Raw genomic sequence first — 19,568 nt, forward strand, 5'->3', positions numbered from 1 at the left:
TCCTCTTTCTTTTTTTTTGGGGGGGGGAGAAAAAAAGAAAGACAACAACCAGCGGAGAGGAGGGAAGGAAGGGGGGGAAGCGCGGAGGCGGCGGCGCGCGGGGACCGGCGAGAGGCGCGGGCGGCCGGAGGAGGGAAGGAAGGAGGGAAGGAAGGAGGGAAGGAAGGAGGGAAGGAAGGAAGGAGGGAAAGTAGGAAGGACGGAAAGAGGGAAAGAAGGAAGGAGGGAAGGAAGGAGGGAAGGAAGGAAGGAGGGAAAGAAGGAGGGAAGGAAGGAAGGAGGGAAGGAAGGAGGGAAGGAAGGAAGGAAGGAGGGAAGGAGGGAAGGAGGCAGGAGCGAGGCAGGAGGAGGCAGGAGGAGGCAGGAGGAGGCAGGCGGCAGCACCGCCGTCCCCGGCCCCGCCGCCCCGGCGCCGCCCGGCCGCGCGCCCGCTCTATGCCCCGGGCCCGGGAGGGAGGCCGTCCCGCGCGCCGCCTCGCGTGAGCCGGGGCCGGGGGCGCCGGCGATGCTCCCCGCCTTCCCCCGCGCCGCGCCGGGCCCGCTCGGCGGCGGCCGCTGAGCGCGGAGCCCGCGCCGTCCCCGCGGCCGTCCCCGGGGCCTCGGCCGGCCGCCCGCGGGCGCGGCGCTCCGCCCGGTGGGTCGGCGCCCCCCTGCCCGCCCTCGCCCCTCCCCGCCTCCTCCGCCTCCTCCCCGGCGGCGGCGGCGGGCGACGGTGGGGGGCCCGCGGGAGGCCGGGGTCCAGCCCCGCGCGGCCGCCATGCTGCTGGACGCCGGGCCGCAGTACCCCCGCGCTCGGCGTGACCACGTTCGGCGCCTCCCGCCACCACGCGGCGGGCGACGCGGCCGAGCGGGACGTGGGCCTGGGCCTGAACCCGTTCGCCGCGGCCGCCGACGGCATGGGCGCCTTCAAGCTGAACCCCGGCTCGCACGAGCTGGCGTCGGCCGGGCAGACGGCGTTCGCGGCGCAGGCGCCGGGCTACGCGGCGGCCGCGGCGCTCGGCCACCACCACGCGCACCCGCACCACCACCACCACCACCCCGCGGGCGCCGTGGGCTCCTACTCCAGCGCGGCCTTCAACTCCACCCGGGACTTCCTGTTCCGCAACCGCGGCTTCGGCGACGCGGCGGCGGCGGCGGCGGCGGCCAGCGCGCAGCACAGCCTGTTCGCCGCGTCGGCCGGCGGCTTCGGGGCCCCGCACGGCCCCGCCGACGCCGCGGGCCACCTGCTCTTCCCGGGGCTGCACGCCGCCGCCGAGCAGGCGGCCGGCCACGCGTCGCCCAACGTGGTCAACGGCCAGATGCGCCTGGGCTTCTCGGGGGACGTGTACCCGCGGCCGGACCAGTACGGCCAGGTGACCAGCCCGCGCCCGGACCCGTACGGCGGCCCGCAGCTGCACGGCTACGCGCCGGTGAACGTGAACATGGCCGCGCACCCCGGCGCCGGCGCCTTCTTCCGCTACATGCGCCAGCCCATCAAGCAGGAGCTCATCTGCAAGTGGGTCGAGCCCGAGCAGCTCGCCAGCCCCAAGAAGGCGTGCAACAAGACCTTCAGCACCATGCACGAGCTGGTCACGCACGTCACCGTGGAGCACGTCGGCGGCCCCGAGCAGAGCAACCACATCTGCTTCTGGGAGGAGTGCCCGCGCGAGGGCAAGCCCTTCAAGGCCAAGTACAAACTGGTGAACCACATCCGCGTGCACACGGGCGAGAAGCCCTTCCCCTGCCCCTTCCCGGGCTGCGGCAAGGTCTTCGCGCGCTCCGAGAACCTCAAGATCCACAAGCGGACGCACACAGGTCAGTGCGCGGGGCGGGCGGGGGGAGGGCACGGGGGGGCCGGGGGGCGCCCTCCCCCCCGACGGGAGCGGGTGCGGAGACGTCCAGTCCGGGCAAAGTCGGGAAGTCGCCTCCCGCGATCGGAGGTCCGGGCCGGGGAACTTGCGGGGCGCGGGGAGGGTCCCCGAGAGGGCTGGGAACGTGGGGGGGGGACGCGGGCCGGGCGAGGGGGGGGGCTTGTCCGGGGAACCGGGGCCGGCCCGGCCGAGCGCGGGCGGCCGGCGGCGGGGAGGACGCGCGAGAGCAGGAGAGCGCGGCGCGGGAGGGATCGGGAGAGGCGGGGACGGCGCCGGGCCGCGCGCCGGCGGAGCCGCGGTCGGTCCCGGTCGGTCCGTCCCGGTGCCCGCGGGGGATCCGGGGCCGCCGGCCGCGGGGCGGGAGGTGAAGCCCGGGCACGTGGACGCCGCGGCGGGGCCGGGGCGCGGGAGGCGGCCGGCTCGGGACGCCCGGGTCCGCCCCGGAGCAGGGGGGCGCGGGGGGCGCGGGAGGAGCGGCGGGGTGACCCGGGGGGACCGCGGCCCCGCGGTGACCGCCGCCCGCCGCCCTCGCCCCTCTCCGCCCCAGGCGAGAAGCCCTTCAAGTGCGAGTTCGAGGGCTGCGACCGGCGCTTCGCCAACAGCAGCGACCGCAAGAAGCACATGCACGTGCACACGAGCGACAAGCCGTACCTGTGCAAGATGTGCGACAAGTCCTACACGCACCCCAGCTCGCTGCGCAAGCACATGAAGGTGAGCCGCGCTGGGCCGGGCCGGGCCGCCGCGCTCCCCGCCTCGGACGCCCGGGCGCGCGGGGATCCGCTTCCCCCAGGCCCGGCCGGGCCGGGAGCGGCCGGAGCAGGAGCAGGAGCAGGAGCAGGAGCAGGAGGAGGAGGGGGAGGGAGGCCCAGGGTCCCCCCGCCGAGCCCGGGACGCACCGCCCGGGCCGAGGCCTGGGCCGGGTCTCAGCCCCGCGCGCGCGGCCGGGGAGGCGGGGTCGGGGTCCCCCGAGCTCGGGGTGGGGGGGGGGTCCGGGCCGAGGCCTCCCGGCGACCGAGCCCCCCCCCCCCCCGTCCCCGTCCGGCAGGTGCACGAGTCGTCCCAGGGCTCGCAGCCGTCGCCCGCCGCCAGCTCCGGCTACGAGTCGTCCACGCCGCCCACCATCGTGTCGCCGTCCACCGAGGGCCCGGCCGCCGGCGCGCTGTCCCCGCCCGCGCCCGCCGTGCACCACGCGGCCGGCCACGGCGCGCTCTCCTCCAACTTCAACGAGTGGTACGTGTGACGGGCCGCGGCCTCGGCCAGGCCCCGTACCCGCCAGGCCCCGGCCCGCCCGGCCCCAGCCCCGGCCCGCCAGGCCCCGTACCCGCCCGGCCCCGGCCCGCCCGGCCCCAGCCCCGGCCCGCCAGGCCCCGTACCCGCCCGGCCCCGGCCCGCCCGGCCCGCCAGGCCCCGTACCCGCCAGGCCCCGTACCCGCCCGGCCCCGGCCCGCCCGGCCCGCCAGGCCCGTACCCGCCAGGCCCCGGCCCGCACCCCGACTCGGGTTTCTACGGAAAATTCAGACACAAAACAGCGTCGTCCACCAGAAAACCAGACCCGGGAGCGCGGCGGACGCAGGCGCGGTAACCCTCCCCGCCCTCCGCGCCCTCCCATCTCCTTCCGTTCTTTTTAATTTAAAAAACACATGGCACCCCCCTCCTCATTTTGGTTTCTGTGGATTTCTTTTGGAAAGGCCTGGTGAGCGGCGGCCGGGCCGAGGCCCTTCCAGAACCCCACAGCACCCCAGACCCCCAGGCTGTGCGGGCCTCGCCCTGCCACGGTGTTGTAGTTTCTATTTTATTTTCTGAGCTCCCGTCCCTCCTCTCCTCCTCTTCCTCCTCCTCCTCCTCCTCTCCTCCTCTCCTCCTGTCCGTGGGGTGCGGCTGTGTCCCTGCATCCGTCCCTCTTTCTCTTCTGGCTCTCCTGTAAATAGAGAATTCCCGCTCCAGCCCGTCCGTCCGTCCGTCCGTCCGGCTAGGCCCTGTACATAGTCCCCTCCGGTGTGGAGCGGGCGGGCAGGGGCCTCGCGTGGGGGTCCCCGCGTGGGGGGAGGGGGGAGGGGGGAGGGTGGGAGGGGCGGCCCGAAGCCCACTGTTTGTACTGAATGGCCAGAATGTTCTAGTAAATGTGTACCAAAATGTGAATTTCTTTGTACCGATTACAGTCTCCCCCCCTCCCCACGTCCTCCCCGACAGAATATTATTGGCATTCATGTGCTTTTTTTTTTCTTTTGTATAAAGTGCAACCATCTCGTCCCAAAGTTTTGAGTGCTTTAGTGCAGTAAAGATTGTTTAAAGTCCTGTCAGGAATCCCCCCCCCCCCCATCCCCTCCGTCTAGTTATGAGCCTGGATCTATCTACGTGTCAAACTGTTCCATTTGTTTATGTAAAGTGATATTAAAAAAGATATAAACTATAACTGTCCGTTGCGTTTGGCAAAAAAAAAAAAGATGCAACCACCTATTGTATATATTTCCTAGTTCCCATATTTATCCGCATGTAAAGGGCCGGTTTCTCCATGCTTCGGCAATTCAATATTTATGGCTAGAAGAAGAAGAAAAAAACCTCGTATGTACACTTTAGCTCCCAGAACTGTTTGGTAACCTTTCGTACCTTATTAAAGATTCTTAAATCTCAGTGTGGCAGGAGTTGCTTCTTCTCCCCGACCCGGCTCGCAGCTGCCAACCTGCTGCCCAGCCTCCCCCCTCCCCTCCTGTCAACGGCCGGTCCTGTAAACCTGATAAATGAACATTTCCCTGCTGACTCTCCGAGAGGGTGTAATTAGTATTTATATCTAAATTTATGAAACAAATTTTCGGCCGCAGTATAATTTAAATGACCTTTGCAGAGGTAGAATAACAACCATAAAAATAACAGGAAGAGATGGCCGCGGCTGTATCAATATTCATGCGGGGTGGAGGACGGGAGCTGCCGTTCTGTGAATGAACTTGGAGCCGGTTAAATTCTCTGGTCGTCGCAGGACGGGTTGCAGGTTGACGGTATCATATTTGCCATTGCTTCCACTAAACCCTTTACGGCCATGACTAATTTTTAGGAAGTGGGCCCATGCTTTTTCTCCTAGGCCTTCTTTGTACAAAACGATAAACATCCATAAAGCACTTCACTTATATTCTTTTGCAAACGTCGATACTCATTTAAATTAATTACTTCCAACGACAATGTTATTATTCCTATAATTTTGCTGCTGTTATTAGTCCTCCTTAAACATACATCTAGAGAGAATTATTTCTTTTTATGTAATTTGATTATCTTTCTATCGCTTTTATTTATTTCTCATTTACTTAAGAAATTCGTTCCGTTGACTGGAGTTGATACAGTAAATTTGTAAATGAGGAGACGATATAAAAAAATCTAAATTACTTGTGCTTAATGACTGTGGCAGACGCCCTTTTCTCTAAATCAGATTGTCTTTCTTGCAGTTTAGTTTGATAGATTTGCAAGCTACGCTGCTTCCTGAAAGTTCCATTGGCTGGTAGGAAAGGGGGTTCCTTTGTCTCTGGCTGGGGCTTGCCTGATCGCCCCCATTAAGCCGAGACCGTGTAGATGGAGATCACAAATCAGACCTTGGCTGTGGCTGCGGAGGCCGGCCTAGGGACCGGAGGCTCTACATTTTCAGGAAGTCACAGGCCACAGTCACATCTGGCTCCAGATTCGACCAAAGTCGAATCTGAAAGTGTGGCCGCACTCCTCTGTAAAAAGACGTTATGGACTTGTTTTCTTCGTTCTGGTGTTTTTCTTCGTTCTTGTCATTTTTGTAGCCCGTCTTGTGTGCCGGGAAGGAAGAGGGTTTGGCTGGCGGAATTTCTGGCCACAGATGAAAAGTTGGTGATGTTTTAACTTAAAAAAAAAAAAAATATTCCGATGGCAGCAGTCTGGTTGGTCTTTCACGGGAAGAGCGCCACCTTGCAAAATGGGCTGAGATGTAAGAAGGGTGAATTTGAGAAAAGGAGGAATTTCTGCCAAGTCCAGAAATGAGTGAGACCCAAAGCTGGCCTCATACAGTGTTGTTGTTGAAGTTTTGAAATTGATGAACAAATGTTAATATTTGCAGTGACTGCAGACGTTGAGCTGAATAGTAAAACATAGGGAGAGGAGCGAGGATGGCTCATCTCTAGGAAAGTCACAGCTTTCTCCTGTCCACGAGAGATAGGGCTGTTGGGAGTTGGGTAGGAAGACGATTTGGTAACCATGACAACGTTGGGTCTGGAATTTTGTCAGTGCCTTTAAGAAGATGGGAAGTTTCTCCTGGTGTCGACCATTCCTAAATGAACTTCGCTTCAGCTGCGAAATGGTAGATGGCTCAATATCATGTTTCTGGATGCCTCCTTTGCTCGCGTAGCATAGTAGTAAGTAATTAAACATCAGGCATGGTTTATGTCAAATAGCTGAAAGAAAACATTTTAGAAGTGTGTATGTTTTAAACGAAGGCCAGTGTATTCCAAATATTAATTTAGACTTTGACGGTCAAATAATTTTTTTGATACACATTAGAGGAGTCCTCTGAACAGGCCAATGTTTTTAAGAAGCATGGAAGGGTCATCTGTGTGTGTGTGTGTGTGTGTGTGTGTGTGTGCTCGCAGCAATGGAACTCTTAGCAACAGAAGCCAACATTTATGCAAACTCTTTTCTGTGTTCTGCCCTCCAACACTCCCACCACAAAAGGGGGAAAAAAGTCATTAATGGTGTAAGGCGTCCAAAATAATGTTTCAAACTTAAATGTAGTCTATTATTTTTGCTGGTACCTTTAATGTCTGCTTCTTGAGATGTATTCTTCATACTTTTCTTCATGGGCTATTAGGTTTTGAAATACATGAATGTGAAAGGCGAAATATATTGTTCGACTCTATTTAGCAGGAGTGGAGGACGCGGCGAATGGCTAGCTTCTCTGCGGTGTAGCTGCAGATTTTGATTTAGGCAGAGAGCCACGCCGCTTCACACACATTGCCACTGACTGCATTGGATTCTGGAATCCATCAAATGATTAGAACAGCTAACAAGTTATTAAAAATGTTATTTTGTGTCAACAGAAAATGCCTGAGTATAAGCAATCATAGTTGAGAAACGAGTTGTGATGTGTGTGTGTGTGTACATTTATGGAGCAAGCCTATAAATATACAAGCACCATTTGTTTACATGGGGGCTGAGTAATTTTCAAACATTTCAGATCCTTTGTTTTGCTCTTCAAAGCTACCCCCAGCTGCTCTAGGCATTTGCAACTGATGATTCTGATTTTTTAAAGTCAAGCATTCAAGTTAACCTTTAAGAAGCAAACCACCTCCAAAAGAAAGATGTAACCTTTCCGTCGCTCCATCTGCTTTTCCCCCCTTTTCCTCTTCTTTTTCTTCTGCTGACAATGAAAATAGCAGGAACCCTTTTTTCCTGATGGGCTTGGCATTTAGTTGTGTTGGTTTGGTTTTGTTTTTAATTTGTCGGTGGTGAAGTTTTCTCAGAACTTCTGAAGGGCTGGCCACTGAGGTACTTCCAAAATCACCACCCAGCCTGGGGAAGCTTCTGGAAGTGCGCATCAAGGCTCCGTGTTGCCCAGGCCTTGGGGTTGGAGTCGAACATACCCACTTTTCAGGAAGCGAGGTGGAAGCCGTGGGTCTGGAAGCGTGAGTGATGTTGGTGACGCGTGGAGGTCTGACTGCACACCTTACACCATGCCCAGGCCGCAGGTGAAGACAGCGGGTTTCACGCCTGCCCAGCCTTCCAAGTTGCCTCCCAGCTGTCCCCTGGAGGCCCAGAGTCCTTCCTGCCTGCAGGGTCGGGCAGCTCCCAGGACTGTGTGTTCATGGGGGGGGGGGAGTTATTTTCCACCCAGATGATCAGAGTTGGCAGCGCTGGCCTGGGTGTCAGGTTTCTGTTTCTGACCGCCTGGGCTGCCAGCCACCCAGGGCCCCTGTCCATGTCCACCCGCTCTCTGTGGCTGAGCTAACTTCACAACCTTCCCATCTGCCTCTGAGATGTTAGCCTTTGTAACCTAGTTAGAGAGAGAGGGAGAGAGAAGGAGAGTGGGAGGGAGAGGGAGAGAGGAGAGAGGGAGAGAGGGAGAGAAAAAGAGAGGGAGAAGGAGAGGGAGGGAGGGAGACAGGGATGGAGAGGAAGAGGGAGGGAGGGAGAGGGAGAGAAGAAGAGAGGGAGGGAGGGGGGAGAGGAAGAGAGAGAGAGAGGGAGGGAAAGAGGGAGAGAAGAAGAGAGGGAGGGAGAGGGGGAGAGGAAGAGAGGGAGAGAGGGAGGGAAAGAGGGAGAGAAGAAGAGAGGGAGGGAAAGAGGGAGAGAAGAGAGGGAGGGAGAGGGGGAGAGGAAGAGAGGAAGAGAGGGAGAGAGGGAGGGAAAGAGGGAGAGAAGAAGAGGGGAGGGAGGGGGAGAGGGGAGGGGGGAGACAGTCTGAAATGTTCACTGTTTAACCTAGTTGGAGGGAGGGAGTGGAGGGGGAGGGGCGCAGAGGGGAGGGAGGGATGGGGAAGCAGCCCCCCCCAGCAGCTTCTCCATCACAGTGGCGTCGCCTTCCCGGCTGCCTGCTGGGGGCGCGGTGACGTCACACCGCCGGGGCCGCGCGCTGACGTCACGCACAGACCCTGGGCGCCGCGCGCGCTGTGACCCGGGAGGTGGGTGCTGGGGTCAGGGGTGAGGCCTGGAGGGCCGCGCGTGCGCGCTGGCGCCCCTGTGCTTGGCCTGCGGGGGCTCCGTCCCGCGGGGCCTCCTGCGAGTGTGCGCTCGGCGCGTGCGCGCGCGCGGGGCCGCGGAGAGGCCCGCCCCGCCGCGGGGTGCGCGGCAGTGCGCACGCGCGCCCGCCCGCCCCGCCCCGCGCCCACGTGCCCGGCCGCGCGGGCTTCACGGAGCCGAGCTGGGACCCCCCCCCCCCCGCCCCGGGCTGCGCCCCCTTCCCATCCTCCTCCCCGCCCCCCCCCCCGTGACCCTCCCCAGAGCCAGGTCCTCCCCTCCCCCTCCTCCCCTCCCCCTCCTCCCTCCTCCTTCCTCCTCCTACATCCAGCGCCTCACAGGATCCTAAAGTTTTATTTTGAGCATCCATCCATCCTCCCGGCCATCCATCCTCCCATCCATCCACCCATCCATCCACCCATCCATCCACCCATCCATCCACCCATCCATCCATCCACCCACCCATCCATCCATCCACCCATCCACCCATCCATCCACCCACCCATCCATCCACCCATCCACCCATCCATCCACCCATCCATCCATCCACCCATCCATTCTCCCACCCATCCACCCATCCATCCACCCATCCATCCACCCATCCATCCACCCATCCATTCTCCCACCCATCCATCCATCCATCCACCCATCCATCCACCCATCCATCCTCCCATCCATCCATCCATCCTCCCACCCATCCATCCGACCATCCATCCACCCATCCACCCATCCACCCATCCATCCACCCACACACCCATCCATCCATCCATCCATCCATCCACCCATCCATCCACCCATCCATTCTCCCACCCACCCATCCATCCATCCATCCACCCATCCATCCATCCATCCACCCACCCATCCATCCATCCAACCATCCACCCACCCATCCATCCTCCCACCCACTCACCCATCCACCCATCCATCCTCCCACCCACTCATCCATCCATCTGTCCACCCTCCCACCCATTTATTCATCCACCCACCCATCCAGCCATCTTCACCATCTATCCATCCAGCCACCAATCCATCCGTCCATCCATCCATCCTCACCAGTCCATCCATCCACCAATCCATCTATCTATCCATCCGATACTCATCCATCCAAATGTCCATCCATCCATCCATCCTCACCACCCACCCATCCATCCGTCCACCCAGCCATCCATTTATCCATCTGTCCGTCCATCCATCGGTCCATCCTCCCCACCCCAAGTATCGGCCATCTTTCTGGTTAGCAGGCAGGAACACTCCTGTCCAGCTCAGGTTTGGTTCAGGAAATGTGATTAGTGGGACCAGAACGTTTGGAGAAGGGGCCTCGGCCGTCCCGGGGAAGGGGCCTGGGCCGTCCCGGGGAAGGGGCCTGGGCCGTCCCGGGGAAGGGGCCTGGGCCGTCCCGGGCAGGGCCTCGGCCGTCCCGGGGAAGGGGCCTCGGCCGTCCCGGGGAAGGGGCCTCGGCCGTCCCGGGGAAGGGGCCTGGGCCGTCCCGGGGAAGGGGCCTCGGCCGTCCCGGGGAAGGGGCCTGGGCCGTCCCGGGCAGGGCCTCGGCCGTCCCGGGGAAGGGGCCTGGGCCGTCCCGGGGAAGGGGCCTGGGCCGTCCCGGGGAAGGGGCCTGGGCCGTCCCGGGGAAGGGGCCTGGGCCGTCCCGGGCAGGGCCTCGGCCGTCCCGGGGAAGGGGCCTGGGCCGTCCCGGGGAAGGGGCCTCGGCCGTCCCGGGGAAGGGGCCTCGGCCGTCCCGGGGAAGGGGCCTGGGCCGTCCCGGGGAAGGGGCCTGGGCCGTCGGTGGCGCGGGGCCGGGCGCATGGCCGCTCGGCGGGGCGCGGCTCCGCATCCCGGGTCCCGAGGCCGGTTCCCAGCCCGGCCGGCGGCTCCCGGCGAGGGCGGGAGGACCCGCTCCGGCCGCGCCTCGCGTCTCCGTCCGCTCCCAGAGGCCTCGCCGCGCCCGGCCCGTGCGCAAGCCTGCGGCTTGGACTTGGGAGCGGACAGACGGACGGACGGACGGAGGGAGACGGGCCCGGGAAGGCCCGGCGCCCCGGCCTCTCCTGCCCAGGCCCGGCCGGGCGCCGCCCCGGAGGCCGCGATCGCGGGCGCGCGGACACAGGGCCCCGGCCTGGCCGGCTCGGCCCGCGGCCCCGCACCCCTGTCCGCGGGCGCGGGGCGGAGGGGCGGGCGGGGGGCGGGATCGGGCCGGGGTCTGCGCCAACCCGGCCCCGCCGAGCCGCCCGCGGGGCCCCCGCGCGCGCACGCGCACGCACGGGGCGGCGGGGCCCGGCCCGGCCCCGGGGAACCGGCCTGGGGTCGGCGCGGGAGCCGCGGCTGCCGGGGACCCCGGGGCCCGCGCCGGCGCCCGCGGCCACGGACCGACCCGGATCGAGGCCCGGACCCGGTAAGTGCCCCGGCCCGGCGCCCAGCCTCGCCTCCCCGTCCCCTCGGGGACGTCCCCGTCCCCAAACTCCTCTTCCGAGAGCTTTCTTCGGGTGTCGGGTGGGACGGGAGAGGTGCGGGTCGCCTCCGATCGCGGCAGGTGTGGGTTCCTCTGCGCCCTAGTTTGGGGATGTGGGGTGGGGGAATTTGAACCCCCATCTTGCCCTGCTTTTGGGGTGTGGGGGGTATTTGAACCCTCACCTTGCCCTGGTTTTGGGGTGTGGGGAGTATTGAACCCGAGACGGATGCGAGGGATGGGAGGGACGGGAAGGAGCTTGGGGCGCTGTGGACAGTGGGTTTGGGGGGAAAGGGGAGCAGGGCTCAGCCTGGGAACCCCGGGTGACCTCTGGCCTCCCCCCCACACACCCAGGGCCTCAACGAGGGTTTGATTCACCAGACGCTGGAGCTGAGCGTGTAAACCCAGATCTCGCTCCAGTGAGTGCTGGGAAAGGTGTCGGGGACAGGGAAGGGGAGCGGGACACACACAGACACACAGACAGACAGACAGACAGACAAGAAGGCGGCCACACCACAGTACACCACACAGCCAAGTCCCTCGCGAAACCCACCCGGCCTCCCCAGCCCGACAAAGCTTCTGAAAGGAAAAAAGGGGGGAAAACAAAAGGAAAGGCGGCCCTCTTGGAACGGCGGGCTCTGAGAAGGCCGGCGCTGAGCCCCAATAACCTCACTTGTTGGTCCGCGGTGTTGGAAAGTCGTGTGTTATTATTGCCATTTTTCTGCTGCTTTAGATGAGACTCGACCAGGCCTGGCGTGGGAAGACGCAGCTCCTGGTGGCAGGGTTTTTGTTTGTTTGTTTTTCTTTTGAAAACTGACCCCTCTGGTTGAATGTGTTCATCTGCCCAAGACCGAGCAGCACAGCCAGAGTCCCCTTCCCTCCTGCCAGGCGGAGCCTTGGGCCTGGGCCTCACAGGTCACCCAAGCCCCAGGGCCGCGCCTGCCCCGGGCCTGTTTCTTTGGCATTGACCAAGCTGCAAGCTGCCTCTAACTTCCAACAAAGGCACCCTGATCTGCATCCTGAGCCAGCCACAGCCCCACTGGGGTGGGATGCGCGGGGAGCAGCCCTTCCCTCAACCCCTGGCCAGGGAGGGGTCCCGTTGAGGGGACACCGGAGCAGAGTGCAGGGGTGCGGGGTTTGCTGCAGCCCAGATATGTCTGGGAACCCTGAGTTTCTTACTGGAAAAAAAGATCCCCATTGCTTCAGACCTGAGCTCTGGTTCCCCCGGGTTCAATGGGCACTTGGGAATGGCACTGGAAGGCAACTGTTCTTCTCTCTGTGTGTGTGTGTGTGTGTGTGTGTGAGAAAGAGAGACAGACAGACAGACAGACAGACAGACAGACAGACAGACAGACAGACAGACAGACAGAGACACAGAATTTCCAGTTCTCCAGAATCGTGTATTGAATCAGTGCAGGTGGAAGGGCCGGGATCTTCCGCTGGGTGGTGGCTGGGCCTCGGGCTCTGGCAGCTGGGCAGAGGCCACACTTGTCTGGCCACACAGGCGGGGGTGGGGTGGGGTGGGGTGGGGGGGTCCTGGCTTTTATTTTGGAAAATCAGATCTTCCCATGCTCTGGAGAGCTCTCCAGCTTGGGAGAATCTGGGCCCCCAGGGCAGGCTGGGGGGAGGCAGGAGGGAGGGCTGAGCCCTCCCCCTCCCGGGCAGCTCCCCCTCCCCACCCCCCCCCTCCCCAAGGTGTGTGGAGTTGAGGCAGAAATGGTGATTTTATTTCGTTATAGATGTTTGGACTCTGGGGACACTAGCATTGCTTTGGAGGGGAGGAAGGAAGCAAGGAAGGGGGAGAGAGGAAGGAAAGAAGGAGGGAAGGAGGGAAGGAGAGAAGGAGGGAAGGAGAGAAGGAGGAGGGAAGGAGGGAAGGAGGGAGGGAAGGAAGGAGGGAGGGAGGGAAGGAAGGAAGGAAGGAGGGAGGAAGGAGGGAGGGAAGAAAGGGGGAGGGAAGGAGGGAAGGAAGGAAGGGGGAGGGAAGGAAGGAAGGAGGGAGAGAGGGAAGGAAGGAGGGAGGAAAGGAGGGAGGGAAGGAGGGAGGGAAGTAGGGAAGGGGGAGGGAAGCGCCCCCGGTGGCTCCCTTTCTCAGCCCCACCCCATGCACCTCTCCCCTGGTATCTGCCCAGCTGGCTCTCCCCTGTCCTGCCCCGAGGCCGCACTTAGCGAGGGGTGGGGGGATGGGGGGTCGGGGAGCTTCCCTGACGCCCCTCCGGGCCCGTCTGACCTGGGCTCATTCTCGTGCAGGGGGGGGGCCCTACAGGGGCACGCGGGCACACTCACGCGCGCTCACCCAGACCAGGCCCCACGCGCCCACCTCACCCTGCGCGCGCACCCCTCTCCTTTGGCCTCCAGACAGGGGCTCTGGGTTCGAATCCACCCTGTCCACCTCCTCCCACACCCCGCCTGGGCGCAGCAGCCACCGGCCGGGGCACACAGCCGCCCCAGACCAGGCCAGGAGGAGGAACCTCATGGGGGGGGACCAGCGGGAGGCCGCACCCCGGGCCCAGGGGGCGCTCCAGGAGGCTGACCCTGCAAACCTGCCAGGCCAGGGCTGGGCAGTGCACTGAAAGGAGTAGAGAAGGACAGAGATGGCCAGCTCCCATGAAGATGGCCAGCCCCCATGAAGAGGAAGAAGATGGCCAGCCACCACACACATGAAGATGGCCAGCCCCCATGAAGATGGCCACCACACACATGAAGATGGCCAGCCCCCATGAAGATGGCCAGCCCCCATGAAGATGGCCAGCCCTCCCATGAAGATGGCCAGCCCCCCATGAAGAGGAAGAAGATGGCCAGCCACCACACACATGAAGATGGCCAGGCCCCCCCACACACACATGAAGAAGAAGACGGCCAGCCAAAGCCACCCCTGCACAGAGACACAGGGTTCAGGGTCTGGAGGTTTTAATCCCCTAACGACTCTTCTTTTACCTGCTTTTGTGGCTGGACTTTTCACTGAAATGAGAGAACAAGAATGGGTGATGCCGGAGAGTCACCTGCGGCCAGCGCGGCGGCGGGTCGGCCTCCTCCCTGCTTTGCCTCCCGGCCCAGCCGTCTTGGCAGAGGGCTGGGTGGCTCTTGAGCCGGGTACACGGGGGTCTGTGGGTCTGTGGCATATTCCAGACCCTGCCCCTGTGCCGGGGAGGCTCCGACATGCAGCTGATAACCACGACCCTGAAGTCAGTCGATACTTGCAGACTCCGGGACAGCGTTGGAGGGCCCACCTTCACGATTCTTCACAGACGTGGGTGTGTGTGAGCCTCCTCATAAATGATCTGTGCAATTCAGATGCGGAGCTATGGGGTTTGGTGATGTTTTGGGGGGTTGTATCCATCATAAGCACTTGATAACCTTGGCTCTCAGCTTTTTGCTTCTGAACTTCAGTGCTCTGGACAAGAGACTCCCTACTACTTCTTCTTTTAAATACAGCTCTCAGATTTGACTTTCTGTTAAAAAGAAAAAGAAAACTTTTAAAGACAGAGCCTTATGTGTGACATAAAATTATACCAGGATAATTAATTGATTTGGAAATCAGCTGACTAGTTATTCCCATTACAACATTCATTGTTGAGGTCTTTTCTTTCTGAGAGTGCTTTCCCGAAGGGTGCATGGAAGGGTTAAAAAAAGAAAGACCACAGAACCACCTTTCTCCTATTTTGTTTATACAAATGATAAGGCATATTTCCCCTGCAGACCACAGGCAAAGATGGAAGGAATTTTAAGCTCAGTCACCTAAAAGAGCATTCACCTGGCAAAGCCAGAACGTTAGGTTCTGTCCAAAGGTAAATAGATGTGGGACGTGCTGGCTGTGTCCGTGGAAGTCTATAAAAATCTCACGTTGTAAGCGGAAATAGAGCAGCTGTCCTGCGTGGTCCCACTGCGGGGTTCGCGTGAAAGGCTGAACATATTGGGCATGTTCGTCGGTGAACAGGATCTGCAGCTGTTGCTTTTTATATACGTATCAGCTGAATGCACCTGAGTGTATTAATTAATGGATTAACTAGTAAGCCTAATAAACAAATATGGTCATTGTGATCTCGGCATTTCAAAAAATAAACTCCAAAATGCATGTTTTTTGTGTTTTTTTTTTTTCCACGGAGAGAAGTAAAATGGGAGGGACAAACAGTGCAAGCATCGGTAAGCTCAGCCAGGTTATTATCTGTCTCAAGAAAAGCAAAGTTGGGGGATTTCTCTTTGAAACTTTTCTTTTTTTCTCTTTGCAAGACATGGAGTGTCCCGCGCTCTTTCAGATAAGCAGCTACATGATGGGCTTCTTTTCCTCCTTTCCTTTGCCTACTCCTTCTCTCTCTCCTTCCTCATAGCTTCCTCTGCTTCCTCCTCCTCTTTCCTCACGTGGCCTTTCCTCAGGTGGCCTATTCTCTCAGGATAGTGCAGTGTGATTTGGCTACCTGGATCTCCGCCAGGGCTTTGTCTGTGCCAGGTTTGTCCAAGCATTCCCCCCTTCTCCTGAGACTCCAGAGATGGCCCTGGGCTGGGCAGATACTGGACCCGGGGGTGAGCTGGGACCTTCAGACCCCATTTTCATGGCCAAGGCGGTTCCCCCGCCCACAGAGACCTGCCAAGTCCAGGCCTCTCCTGTTAGCAGACCACGCCGCTCACTGTCTCCACTTGTAGAGTCGTGCACGCTTCTTCTCACTGGCTTTCCTGGTGGATGCACGGACAGGTCCTTTGGTCACTGACAAGGGGCCCTTTTCTCATTTTCATCGTGGCTTGTCCGCCCCTTGCTACTCCGCTTTTTAATATTTCCTACGAAAGTGTCAGCTTACGGATTCATTTTTCACGAATTTTCAGTCTGCTCTGAGCTAGTAAGCCCGTTCCCCGCTCCTCCACTTTCTCTGCGGATGATGAGATTCTCTGGCGATGTTTTCCAGGAAAGTTTTACATTCTCCTTATGACATTGAAGCGTCAACCTCATGAAACCGAGAAATGACTCATGTTAGCTGAAGCTGGTTGCAATGAGACTAGCCTGTAACTAGTAAGAGAAGTAGAAACAACCGGTGGGTTCAAACATGGCTCTGAATCCTGTCTCTTCTCTTGAGCTGTGCTTAGGAGACCCTGAAAAGTGTCACAACCCTGACCACTTTTGGTTTGTATTAGATGCTTCTTTTCCCAAGACAGTTGTGGGAGTCAGGTGTGCAGCGTGCACTCAGGGGCTTGGCTGGGTGTGCGTTTTAGTATTTGCACGTGATTCTTATCCCCTCTAATAAAAAAGACATTCTCGCTGCTTTTTAAACATACAAAACTAGACAGAATAATATACACACTCCTATCATCCGTCATCAACGTTTATTAACTCATGGTCCATCTAGTTTTGCTGATACTTCCATTTACTGCTAGCTCCTCTCCCCTGGAATTATTTGGAAGCATACTCTAGACATCACGTTATTTTCTATGTAAATATTTACAACTGAACTAATATCCAGTTCATGCTTGCTACAAAGCAGGGTGTTTTTTGGTTTTGGTTTTGTTTTTCCCTCCATGGCAGCCAGTGTGTTCTCGAGAAACTTGCCGGAGCTGAGCTTTCAGACTGTTATTCTCTCTCCCTCCAGACCCACAGTTCTTTATTACACCCTGGTATAAAGACCTCTGTTAGGCCTCGAGGGGGGGAGGATAATTCACTTGATTATCATCATAATCAATGACGTTGGGAGCTTCAAGTAGCCCGCGTCCTAATTCTCAGAGTCCCGCTCGCTAGAGAGGAATCCGAATAATTCACTCAGAAGTTTCTGAGTTTGAGGGTGATGACTAAGAATTTCTTTTCTTCGGAAGAAATCCCATGGGCTGGCGTGGGCATTCAAAGGACCAGCGCCGTTGAGAAATTCTCACTGGGGGCCGTTGGATTTCAGCTTCAAAGGATCCAGGGAATTCTCCCGGTGGTCAGTCCATTGTGTGATTTAAATGCGATGTTTCCTTGTTCAGTTAGGTGAGGTCATGTGCTGTGGTTATTTATGGACAGACTGATTTGGGGAAGGTGTTTCAGGAAGCCTGCTGAGTCGGTCTGATACCTGGGCCAGGCTTCACAGAGCCTTGGAGAAGGGGGATTGAGAGAGGAAGGGGGTGTCCAGGAGCCCAGAGCTGGGGTGCAGGGTAACCGTCACCCTGCTTTAGTGTTTGTTGGGAGTTTTTAGTGGAATAGTTAAGAAGACAGGGGGAGAAAAATCCGATGGCATCAAAATGCCTATCTAGGTCAAAGGCAGAATGAAAATACGGATGTCTCACAAATGGGGAGGTTTATTTTCCTGGTAACAAGAGTAAGTGTTCACCTGTGCAAGCTTTGCTTTTCCCGCGAGTAAAAGTGTTTCCTCTGATTTAAAACTAAGGGGCTGGGCTGGGAAGGTGGCTCAGTGGTAGAGCGCTTGCCTTGCATGCCTGAGGCCCTGGGTTCGATTCCTCAGCACCACATAAGCAAAAAAAAAAAAAGCCGGAAGTGGCGCTGTGGCTCAAGTGGTAGAGCGCTAGCCTTGAGCTGAGGAGCTGAGGGACAGCGCCCAGGCCCAGAGTTCAGGCCCACGACCGGACCCCCCCAAAAAAACCCAAAAAACGAAGGGGCAACATAACATATGTATATATATCTATAATCACTTCTATATATTAGATATCAATACATAACACCCTGTAAGAAAAAGAATTGCTTATAATGCAAGCCTGAGGTCACACGAATGCTTGTCATCAATTGTCCTGGTCTCTGGATTTCAGAAACCAGATCGACAGAGACCTCCAGCTACGTTCCCCTTCTGGCTTTGTGCACGCAGGAAGACAGGCTCTCTCAGTGTGCGGCACTGAGCGCTCACCTCCCGGGATGGAAGGCGGGCTTTGGAAGTTCGGAGTGAACTCCTGTGCGTTGTCTCTTGGTCCGTAGCCACCTGACCCCCGGCGGTCCTGTGGACCCTTTGAGCAAGAGCCCGAGTGTTGTCTGTAGCCTCGGGTGGCATTCTCGGCTGCAGCTCATAGTGGGATCTGGGGGTGGGTGAGGACAGTGGTGGAGTTTAGTTTGTTCCTCTCCCCCATCTTCTCATCAAATCTGAGGGATCGGGGGTGAGAGAGAGCCGGCTACACAATTGGCCCTTCATGCTTTGGCCTGGTCCCCGCACGCTGGAACGCTGTCCTGGTTTTCTTCCTCTGGTGTGTCGTAGTATCTTGCCATGGACTTGAGCCCGCACCACGGTGGGAGCTGGTCTTAGACCACGAGTCCTTTCTCCCTGGGAGCCGGGTCCCAGCCCCTGCTCAGGGCCGGCTTGGAGCTTTTGGTTGCTCCTCGTGTTTAATCGGGGTATGGGAATCCTTATTGCCTTTCCTGCCCAGGCTGGCTTCACACTGCAATCTTCAGATCTCAGCCTCCGCGTAACTAGGATTACAGGGGTGAACCGCAGGCCTGGAGCCTCGCATGCGCTCTACATTTTAACCAGTGAAGAGGAGGATCATTGACAAAACCCCAAACCGGGCTCTTCGCTTGAGTTTTCTCTGGGCCCACATTTCTTTCTTTCTTATTTTTTCCCCCTCCATTCCTTTGCTGCTATTGTTGCGATTTGATACACGTCTATTTGTAGTCGACTCTGGAATTACAGAGGTTCAGGGTGAAGAAAATAATAAAGCACTGGACTGGTTCTAGCAGACAAGGCTACTCGTCTCCAAGGCCTGAAATCCCAGCCACTCAGGAGGCTGAGATCTGAGGATCGCGGTTCAAAGCCCGCCCGGGCAGCAGGGAAGTCTGTGAGACTCCTATCTCCCGCTGGGGACTGAAAAGCTCAAATGGCAGAGTGGCTAGCCTTGTGCAAAACAGCTCAGAGACAGTGCCCCGGCCCCGTGTTCAAGCCTGGGGACAGACAAAAAATAATGCAATGCCTCATTTAACCTTCAGCTCGTGAACTCAGTGTAGTGGGGACGCGGTACAATTAGCCCACGTGAACTGGCCACTGGCTGTGTTTATGCACTGGGCCCGCGCGCGTGTGTGTGTGTGTGTGTGTGTGTGTGTGTGTGTGTGTGTGTGTGTGTGTGTGTGTGTGTCTATACGGACCATCTTGGAACAGAATTACAACTTAGATGTAAGAGTGAGGGCTGCTGTCGGTCCTGCTCTCTATCAGCCCAAACCCTCTTGTCACAGGTGGAGGTGGTCTGGATGCTTCTTGCCTGGGCCCCCCTGGGCGGATGCTTGAGATGGCTTCCGGGGTGACGGGCTGAGGGAATGCCGCCGGTCCCTGGTGCCCAGAGGGGCTTGGCGTTGGCACTGCGGGGCGTGACCCGAATGCCCTCCATTCCCTGTCCTGCCCTCTGTTTCCTGCCCTGTCGCAGAGCTCAGGCTACGCGGCGGCCGTGGACGTGTGGAAGCTGCGTCACAGGAGGGATCGAGTCCAGCTTGCACGGCCAGGACGCCGCCAGCGCCTGTGTTTGTGGCTCTCGCACATAAAGGCTTGCTTTTCTTTTAGCCTTTTCACATGTGCGTACACATTTTATTTCTGTTTTCCCCTTTTGCTCGTTACGTTTTCAGCAGACATGCTGTAGGATCTTCTGTTGGTTGGAGGCTGGGTAATTGTTACCCGTGTTTTCCTGTCATTCTTCAGTCTTCACAATAGCCT

General features: G+C 59.0%; 1 protein-coding gene across 1 annotated transcript; it reads left to right on the plus strand.

Annotated features, from left to right (window-relative positions):
- The first annotated feature begins 757 nt into the window (after positions 1 to 757).
- On the plus strand, positions 758 to 3,174 carry LOC138815909 (zinc finger protein ZIC 1-like). Its single transcript, XM_070005289.1, is given in 4 exon segments — positions 758 to 784; positions 786 to 1,794; positions 2,398 to 2,561; positions 2,896 to 3,174. Coding segments are annotated over 4 exon segments (1,395 nt in total). The 3' UTR covers positions 3,091 to 3,174.
- The last annotated feature ends 16,394 nt before the right edge of the window (positions 3,175 to 19,568 follow it).

The sequence above is a fragment of the Dipodomys merriami genome, unplaced genomic scaffold (genome assembly GCF_024711535.1).
Source record: "Dipodomys merriami isolate MVZ:Mamm:240054 unplaced genomic scaffold, mDipMer1.0.p SCAF_68, whole genome shotgun sequence".
NCBI classification, from domain to species: domain Eukaryota; kingdom Metazoa; phylum Chordata; class Mammalia; order Rodentia; family Heteromyidae; genus Dipodomys; species Dipodomys merriami.